The 10,183-nt window shown below is 34.2% G+C and overlaps 1 protein-coding gene across 1 annotated transcript; it reads right to left on the bottom strand.

The window, feature by feature from the left end:
* Positions 1-3,194: 3,194 nt before the first annotated feature.
* Positions 3,195-9,696, bottom strand: LOC101505159 (uncharacterized). The gene is made up of 3 exons (XM_004506921.1): positions 9,606-9,696; positions 6,917-7,906; positions 3,195-3,841 (listed from the first exon to the last, which is right to left on the bottom strand). Exons 1-3 carry the CDS (start codon positions 9,694-9,696, stop codon positions 3,195-3,197), a joined length of 1,728 nt encoding a protein of 575 aa, XP_004506978.1.
* Positions 9,697-10,183: the final 487 nt, after the last annotated feature.

Raw genomic sequence — 10,183 nt, 5'->3', positions numbered from 1 at the left:
GCCAATTAATTTTAGTATTAGTGTGTATTTATTTGTTGAAAATTGAAACATTTTGTTTAAGTGAAACTTCATTTACAATTATTTATCACATAACTTTATCAAACTATGAAAAAAAAATTAAAAATTGCAATATTTTGTATTAAAGAGTAGAATGTCGTTGATCAATTTTTTTTTTAATTATAATTAAAAATATAATAAGTTTAAATTATTTTAAAAGTCTATATTTTATCATGGTTGAGTGAGATGCGTGATGAATTTGGATCCTTTAATATTAAATTGATTAAACATGAAAGATGTCACGTTTGAAGGTCGTATCAAATTTGTAGATGAAAATATTTGTTTAAAAAATATTTGAGGACATAAGCTACGTTTTGTTAACACGACATAAACTACAAATTTATATAGAGATTACTAAATGTGTGACGAAATTCTAATAAAATGAAAGAAAGTTGTAAATATTTGAATTCTTTCTTACATATAAATCCAATTTTTCAAACTTAAAATATATACAATTGAAATGTGTCGAGATACTTCAATTTCAATTTGTTTTAGTTTTTACAAAATTTTCTGATAATTTTAGAGATATAACATTTCGTTGAAAATTTATTAATTTTTTGTTGTTGCAATTTAAGCGATACTTTATTTGTATTTATATGTAATGAATTACAACGAAAAGATATGTATTTAGAAGTAATGAATTACCATGAATACATATTTGAATTAAGTTATAGTTTGGTGTTGAGGAACACTCAAGAGTTTCCATGAGGTTTTGAGTCCAAAATTAGATAAAACTAATACAAATACTAATATAGTAACATTTATTTATAAAAGAAATATATTTAGAGTTAAAAATAAGTTTTTATGAAAGAAGATTAAAAATAAAATAATAACATAAAAAATACTTGAATGTTTAAATTAAATTAAGTAATGGTATATATTTGTTTGTGGAACTTGAAACGTATTGTTTAAAGTAAATTTCAATTATTTATCAAATAAATTTATAAAAAAAATGTTTATTAACTATTATAAAAATCAAAATTGCAAGATTTTGTATATTTTATCATGGTTAAGTGAGATAATAATGTATTGAGCTCTAATATTTAATGGAACATTACTTTTGAAGGTCATATCAAATTGGTAAACTATAATAGATTTTTTAATTATTTGAGGACATAAACTATAATTTTTTGAATGACATAAGCTACAAAATAATATAAAGAATACCAAATGTGTAATAAAAATCTAAAGAATACCAAATGTCTTAAAACACAAAATGACACACACACACACACGCATATATATATATATAGAGGTGTTTTGTCTAGTTGTTGTGATAAGTTATAGTTCATTCCATAGGCGTAGAGAAATTTACTGATTGAGTCGCAATTTTTTTAAGAAATGAGTATCACGGGATAGATTTGTATTTGCAAATGATAACTGATATATTTAGGATAAGATAATTAATAGGACATATTTTATTACCAACAAATATGTAAAGTTAGAAATGAAGGAAAAGTGAAAGTTGATTGTTACGAGAATATGATAGGTTTATTTTCATGAGGAGCTTTTGTGTGTGGGTTTTCAACATGTTACAAATGATAACTAATATATTTAGGATGAGATAATTAATAGAACATATTTTATCACCAACAAATATGTAAAGTTAGAAATTGAGGAAAAATAAAAGTTGATTGTAGTGAGAAGATGGTAGGTTTATTTTTATGAGGAGCTTTTGTGTGTGAGTTTTTAACCTATGTATATGATGTGTAAGATGCAAAAGCTAAATTAAGAAATTGAAGATGTAAGATGAATTATAGAAACTTTATGAAAGGTGCCACATAAGAATATAAACAATGTGGCGCAAATGCTATGATGAGGGACACAAGGATGAAGTGTCATTCAATTGATTTGCAAGTCTATGGTAATATATTCTATAGATAGACAAAAAACTAATTTTAGAAATAAATGAACTAAAAATTTATTTTTATAAAATAAATGGACCAAAAACACTTTTAACTCTTAATCTTTTATTTTTTCATTTTTAGGAAGAGATAAATTAATAGAGTAGTTCATAGTTTGGCTAAAATATATATATTAGATACTAGCTAGCCTCATGCATACTACTCTATTCCCATTGTATTTCATCACTTATTCTCTAAGAAATGAAATTTGAAACGCATGATCACCTATATTATATAGTACAGAGTACAATTTAATTTGTGTCACCAACAAGTGTTGGACTTTGAAGAATGCACTAAACTTTTACGATGTATTTGGATCATCTTTCATGAAAATTGTTCTAATCACATCAAATTTTATATTCTTTTTTTAAACCTGAATCAAACCGCACTTTAATACTTTTTTTTTATTAGTACAAGACATTACATTAATTTACTATTTTTTACTTCTAATTTTTTTAATAATACTTATTTATTTAATTTAATATATTTTTAATAATATTTAATGTTTCAAACATAATCGTTTTTCCACATTATTAATTTTTAATATATTAAATATTATATTTTGCTTCAAACTTAAGATTAGTATGTCCATGTGGTTGTTATAGAGTAATTGGAAGGTCTTGTAATTGGACAAGGGAAACCGCTAATGCAGGGAAGGAAGGTCTATGTTGGAATCTAAAACATGGTAGTTTAATAATATTCAACATAGTTTTATATTTTTCATGTATACTAATCTTAGTATATGTTTTCATTAACTTGCTTTTAACTTTTAAATTAATTCAAATATAACACTTACAAAATTCAGCAAAAAGAAAATGTAACACTTGCAAAGAGTTGTACTTCTCTTATACATACAGCATCAAATTGATGACATCTCAATACAAAAAAGACAAAGTAAATTGTATATTATATTTGCTGATTCAGTATATTATATTTAATCTATACACACTACACAAACAAACCCCCAATAAAAGGGAGAAAAAAAAAGGGAAAATGGGTGTTAATGTCATGATTTTTTCTACTATTCTGAAGATATATTAAGTTGGTTACTCATCTCATAAAGACACGAGTTTAACTCTTAATCCGATCGTTGGGATTTCTTTGATGGATAATCTACAAATACCTCTGCCATTACTTAAAATTCTATAAGCTTTCAAGTCTGTCCTAACATCGATGAGTTCGGAAATTTAACTCATCTAAATTTGTACTCATAAAAAACAATATATAATTAAATCAATGGAATCCCCTTGTACCTCTTGATTGATAAAGTTCCAACCTACTTTTGGCTTCTGGTAAAATTGCTTCAATCCTTGATTCAGCCATTAAATGTCCTTGCTTTGTGCACCATTCAAGTACTATTAACACCTCCTCTTGTCCAAGAGTCTCACTTTTAGGAACATGCAAGGATACAAAACACAAAAGAAGTAAAGAAGGGATTTGCACCATTTGTTCTCCAAAGTAAACTAGTTGAATTAAGTGCTTAGCACCACCTGCTTCTATAATAGCATTACAATGAGTCTCATGTAGATAGTTGTCAGTTTCTGCAAATTTAATCAATGCATTTGCTGCTTCCATTGAAATATGTGGTTCTCTTTCATCAAGAAGCTTAACCAATGGTCCAATGAATCTTGTTTCAGTTGCTCTAAATGTCCTTGCTAAGTTACCAACAGCTTTAACACAAGGTATGAGAAAATCGTCGGAATCGCCTTTTCCGACAACTTTAAAAAACTGTTCCACCACAGCTTTTGCAGCAGGTGAAGTTGGTTTGAAAGCTGATCGTCTCAATTCTGCATGTTCTTCAGCTACAGATGTTATTTCCATTAAAGCCATTGCTGAATAATGTTGTACATCATGAGTACCCTTGTTGGAAATGATGATGCCTTTAATGAAAAATGCATTGGAAATAATGATGGCATTTATGAGAGCTAGTGTTGTTATGAATTGAAAAAATTGAGAAGTCCCACATTGGAGGGATACCACACACTAGTAGGGTATATAAGGTGGAGGTAACGAACTTGGGATGGTGGAGGATACCACACACACGCGTGCGCCGCCGCCGACCGCCCGGCTTGGCCAGCAATACTGCTAAACAGGTTTGGGATGCTTTAAAGAAGAAATATGATATTCGTCAGAAATGACGATTTTCGTAGTGATAGAGGAACAAAGTATGATTCCGGCTTATTTATTGAGTTGAATTGTACATGAAACAACTGCACCATATTCACCTGAAATGAATGGTAAAGCTGAAAGAAAGAATAGAACTCTTACTGAATTAGTTGTTGCTATTATGCTTAATTCTAGTGCTGCATCTCATTGGTGGGGGGAAATTATTTTGATTGTTTGCTATGTTTTGAATAGAGTTCCTAATTCTAAAAGCAAAACATCTCCTTATGAGATAATGAAGAATAGACAACCCAACTTGTCTTATCTTCGAACATGGGGTTGTCTGGCTTATGTCAGAATCCCCGATCCCAAGAGAATTAAACTCGCTAGTAGAGCCTATGAATGTGCATTCATTGGGTATGCAGTAAACAGCAAAACGTATAGGTTTTATGACCTAAATGCATTCATTGGGTGCTAATATCACTTGCAGCTATTCATAACATGGTGATACACCAGATGGATGTTAAAACAGCCTTTTTAAATGGTGACCTGGAAGAAGAAATTTACATGGAACAACCTGAAGGTTTTGTAATTCATGGACAAGAAGACAAGGTCTGTAAGTTAGATAAGTCTCTGTATGGTCTTAAACAAGCTCCTAAGCAATGGCATGAAAAATTTGATAACTTGATTATGTCGAATGAGTTTAAAGTGAATGAAAGTGACAAATGTATTTACTACAAATATGAAAATGGCATTTGCACTATCTTATGTCTCTATGTAGACGACTTACTCATATTTGGTTCAAACATTCATGCTGTAAATAATGTGAAATCAATGTTGAGCAACAACTTTGATATGAAAGACCTCGGAGAAGCGAGTGTAATCCTCGGAATCAAGATTACTAGGTCAGAAAAGGGAATTTCTTTGGATCAATCTCACTATATTGAAAAGATCCTAAAGAAATATGATTACTTTGACTGTAAACCTGTATGCACACCATATGATCCAAGTGTGAAAATTTTCAAGAACTCAGGTGAAGGTGTTAGACAAACTGAATATGCGAGCATCATTGGCAGCCTCAGGTATGCCACTGATTGTACTAGACCCGACATTGCCTATGTCGTGGGATTGTTGTGCAGGTTTACTAGCAGACCTAGTATGGAGCATTGGCACGCTATCGAAAGAGTCATGAGATACCTTAAAAGAACCATGAGTCTCAGATTACATTATCAAAGATTTTCTACCGTCCTTGAAGGATACAATGATGCTGATTGGAACACTTTATCAGATGGCTCCAAGGCAACCAGTGGCTATGTTTTCAGCATAGCCGGTGGTGCTGTATCTTGGAAATCGAAGAAAAATACGATATTGGCTCAGTCCACTATGGAGTCTGAAATGATAGCACTAGCTAATGCGAGTGAATAAGCAAGCTGGTTGAGATGCTTGCTAGCAGAGATCCCTTTATAGGATAAGCCGTTACCAGCTGTGTTGATCCACTGCGATAGTACCGCGGCTATTGCAAAAATTGAGAATCGTTATTATAACGGTAAGAGACGACAAATACGTCGTAAGCATAACACAGTTAGAGAATTACTTTCTAAAGGAGCTGTTATTGTGGATCATGTACGCACCGATGAAAATTTAGCTGATCCTTTGACGAAAGGATTAACTAGAGAGAAAGTCCAAAATACATCCAAAAGGATGGGACTATTGCATATAGATCAATGAGTCACTTATGATGGTAACCCGACCTAAAAGACTGGAGATCCCAAGAATTAGGTTCAATGGGCAATAACAAGTCATAGTGATATGAGATGAACATGCTATGTTTTATATAAGAAGCATGATTCCTGAAGCGATAAAAGGATGAGATAATAGAAACTCTTAATGAGATCTATACTCTATGTGGAGTGGGGTACTTAGCTACAGGAGTACTCTTGATAGACTCACCTACGTGAATGTGGAAGTGGGGGCCGCTTCCTATGGAATTTCGAGGCAGAATTCCTAGAGCGTTCACTAGACTGGGATACACGTGCATGGCCCTAAATGCACGAGCTTTTAAGAATACACCTAATGAAAAGGTTGTGTGTGGGTTTGATGTCAGAGATAGAGTTCAAGACTACGAGTCACTCTTGTTGAATCTGAATCTTACTCGCTATGCAAAGGTTCAAGTCGAAAGACACATTTGTTTATGCACAATTTTATAGAAGCGTCTGACGCTATTCAAAAACATATTTTTTAAATTCAAGTGGGGGATTGTTGGAAATGATGATGCCTTTAATGAAAAATGCATTGGAAATAATGATGGCATTTATGAGAGCTAGTGTTGTTATGAATTGAAAAAATTGAGAAGTCCCACATTGGAGGGATACCACACACTAGTAGGGTATATAAGGTGGAGGTAATGAACTTGGGATGGGCCCCAAGGGGCACCCCAATTTTGTGAAGGAGGGAGAACGCAAGCAATATTGACCACCACACACGCGCGCGCGCCGCCGCCGTCCGGCCCGGCTTAGCTTTGTGGTGTATTATTATTTTGCCTGAAAATTACGTAAATGAAACGTTAATTACGTAAATGCCTTCCACCTAGTCATATCTGATCCAGTCTTCCTCCCTGAATTTGTGCGTCTGATTTGCCCGGTCAAAACCCTAATCTTTGCTCTCACGTTTCCTAGCTGTCCAGTCAAAAGTCAGAGTCAACTTCCTGAGTTTGGGGCGCACGTTTTGGGAGCTTGGAGCGCACGTTTCTGAGAGCACTACTTGGAGCGCACGTTTTGGTGATCCATGGATTTCTCAGATCCAATTGCGATTTTCCTCTATAAATAGAGGGTTCTCCTCAGTTGGAAAATCACACCAAAAGCTCTCCGCAAAGCATAAAAGAGCTGTTGATTCTGTAATCGTATGACAAATAGTAACATTTCCTCTACATAATTGCCACAAAGCTCTAGCAGCCATTGCTTTCATTTGTGCCTTTGTACCAGAATCTTCATATTCTCTACCTTTGATACTTGTCCCAGCTATGGATACATTTGCGGTATGGGAATTCGAATTCACATTATTGTTGTTGTGCTTTACAATTGCATTGTTGTCTTCTTTAGAATCCTTATTATTTCCCTTAATAGCAAGTTTGTTAGCAATGACATTATGCATTTGTGAAGATGTTTGACTACCAGGATGAGCAACAGCAACCTTGTTATTAATATTATAATCATCTTCATGAATACCTTTGTTGTTGTTACTATCAAGAAGACTATTGTTGTTGTTGTCGTTGTTAGTAGCCATTAAAATAGAATGAATAGAAGACATGTTTTGTTTATTTGGAATAGTGTACTTACTATGTTCTTGAATGGTTTCAAAAGCAAGATGGCTAACAAGTAAACGAATAGCATTGTTTTGTGCAAAATGATCTTGACATTTAGGGTGATGAGCAGCAAGTTCTGAAATAGCCCAAGCGACAACAATTTGAACTTTCATGTGACCTTCTTTAAGAACTTTAGCAAAACCAGAACAAACACCACAATTAACAACGTGTTCAACGCTTTCAGGGTCTTTACCAAGTAATCCAATAGCTCTAGCAGCGTTTTCCTGACCATCCAATCTACCTTCTTTAAGAAGTTTAAGAAGAGGAGGAACACCACCTTCTTCGAGAATTAGTTTACCATAACGATCATCGTCACGTGCTAATGAAACCAATGAAGCTGCAGCATCAGAATGTTCTTCAATAGAACAACCAGAGAGCAAAATAGCGACTTGTTCCCAAATGAGACAAAGAATAGGTTCATTAGCAGCAATAGGAGGAAGACCAAGATATTCATCATCACGTTCTTCAGCGGAAGCTGAAACTGTTGGATTTTGAGTTTCAAAAACTATTTAAAAATCACAATTTATGCCACCGAGAGTATTACTGGGTTGAGTCACGGACTATGTCGCTCTCTTTAAGACGTTTCGAGGCACTACCCAAAATTGTGCAAGGCAGACTATCAACCACGAAGTCTTCAGGATAAAACAGCCCAAATACTCTGTATCGGAGTTCTACTGCAATGTAGAAAACCGTTCTAGAATTACACCCTCAATATGGCAGTTAAAGTTATTCTCAATATGACAATTAAAGTCACTCTCAATATGGTACTATGACCATTCATAACTACGGCATAATAACCGCTCTAAAAACAAAGTGACTACGGCATAACAACCGCTCTAAAAACAAAAGGACTACGGCATAACAACCGCTCAAAAAACCGAAATGACTACGGCATAACAACTGCTCTAAAACCGAAGAGACTACGGCATAACAACCGCTCTAAAACCGAAGGGACTGCGGCATAATAACCGCTCAAAAAAACCGAAGGGACTGCGGCATAATAACCGCTCTAAAAACCGAAGGGACTGCGACATAATAACCGCTCTAAAACCGAAGGGACATAAAGAAAAGGGAGAAGTGGCTCGAAAATTAGGCGAGCAGAATATGAGAGGGAGAAAAGAGAAAGTTGGGAAAAGCATCCAACTTTGGTGTACTTTTCACAATAGCTTGAAACTCATTATATAGTGATGGAAGCAAAGTCACATATGTTTTCTAAACAATGTGGGACTTTAGTATGTATAGAATTGAAACTTGATAGTTTTTCAAAGTGGGATTTCAAAAATTATTTCTTTCCAATGTGGGACTTGAATTTTAAAAAACATGTTTCTTTCCACTTAAATTTACAAAAAATATTTCTTTCCAATGTGGGACTTCAACACATTTTTAAATTCACACTATAACATACTTATGTTCCAACAATCCCCCACTTGAATTAAAAAAAATGTTTTTGAAATAGCATCAAATAATTCTATAAGATCGTGCATAAACAAAGGTGTCTCTCGACTTGAACCTTTGCATAGTAAGTAAGATTCAGATTCAACAAGAGTGACTCGTAGTCTTGAACTTTATCTCTGACATCAAACCCACACACAACCTTTTCATAGGGTGTATTCTCAAAAGCCCGTGCATTAATGGCCCTGCACGTGTATCCCAGTATAGTGAACGTTCTAGGAATTCTGCCTCGAAATTCCATAGGAAGCGGCCCCACTTCAACATTCACATAGGTGAGTCTATCAAGAGTACTCATGTAGCTAGGTACTCCCTCCACATAGAGTATAGATCTCATTAAGAGTTCCTATTACCTCATCCTATCATCGCTTCAGGAGTCATGTTTCTCTAATTTATAATAACATGTTCATCTCATATCACTTCACGACTTGTTATTATCCATTGAACCTAATTCTTGGGATCTCCAGTCTTTTAGGTCGGGTTACCATCATGAGTGACTCTATAGGCATTAGTCTCATCTTTTTACCTAATTCTTGTGATCTCCAGTCTTTTAGGTTGGGTTACCATCATGAGTGACTCTATAGGCATTAGTTTCATCCTTTTGGATGTACTTATGACTTTCTCTGCAGCTAATCCTTTCGTCAAAGGATTTGCTAGATTCTTATCAGTGCATACATGATCCACTATAACAACTCATTTAAAAAATAACTTTCTAAAAGTGTTGTGCTTACGACGAATTTGTCGTCTGTTATCGTTGTAATAACGATTCTCAATCTTCGCAACAGCCGCTGTATAATTGCAGTGGATCAACGCATCTGTCATAGATTTTTTCCATATAGGGATCTCAACTAGCAAACATTTCAACCAGCTTGCTTCTTCACTAGTAGTAGCTAGTGCTATCAGACTCCATAGTGGACTGAACCAATATCGTCTGTTCTTCGATTTCCAAGATACAACACCACTCGCTATATTAAAATATAGTTATCGATTGCTTTGGAGTCATCTGATAAGACGTTCCAATTAGCATCATTGTATCCTTCAAGGATAGTAGGAAATCTTCGATAATGTAATCCGAGACTCATGGTTCTTTTAAGGTATCTCATGACTCTTTTGATAGCGTGTCAATGCTCCATACTAGGTCTACTAGTAAACCTGCACAATAATCCCATGGCACAGGCAATGTCAGGTCTAGTACAATCAGTGGCATACCTGAGGCTGCCAATGATGCTCGCGTATTCAGTTTGTCTAACATCTTCCCCAGTGTAATTGAAAAGTTTCACACTTAGATCATATGGTGTGAAAGCAGGTT

This window comes from Cicer arietinum, chromosome 6 (genome assembly GCF_000331145.2).
Source record: "Cicer arietinum cultivar CDC Frontier isolate Library 1 chromosome 6, Cicar.CDCFrontier_v2.0, whole genome shotgun sequence".
In the NCBI taxonomy this organism is placed as follows: domain Eukaryota; kingdom Viridiplantae; phylum Streptophyta; class Magnoliopsida; order Fabales; family Fabaceae; genus Cicer; species Cicer arietinum.
Note: the sequence above shows the minus strand (reverse complement) of the source record. Positions and strands in the feature narration are given on the sequence as shown.

Excerpts from the sequence above, each read along its gene's own strand:
- LOC101505159 (XM_004506921.1), bottom strand. The coding sequence starts at position 9,696 with ATGACAGATGCGTTGATCCACTGCAATTATACAGCGGCTGTTGCGAAG. Across the intron at positions 7,907-9,605 it reads TAACAGACGACAAATTCGTC|TTTCAGCTTCCGCTGAAGAA; the intron begins GTAAGCACAACA and ends AAAATCCAACAG. Across the intron at positions 3,842-6,916 it reads CTTTGCGGAGAGCTTTTGGT|GCATCATCATTTCCAACAAG; the intron begins GTGATTTTCCAA and ends TTTTCATTAAAG.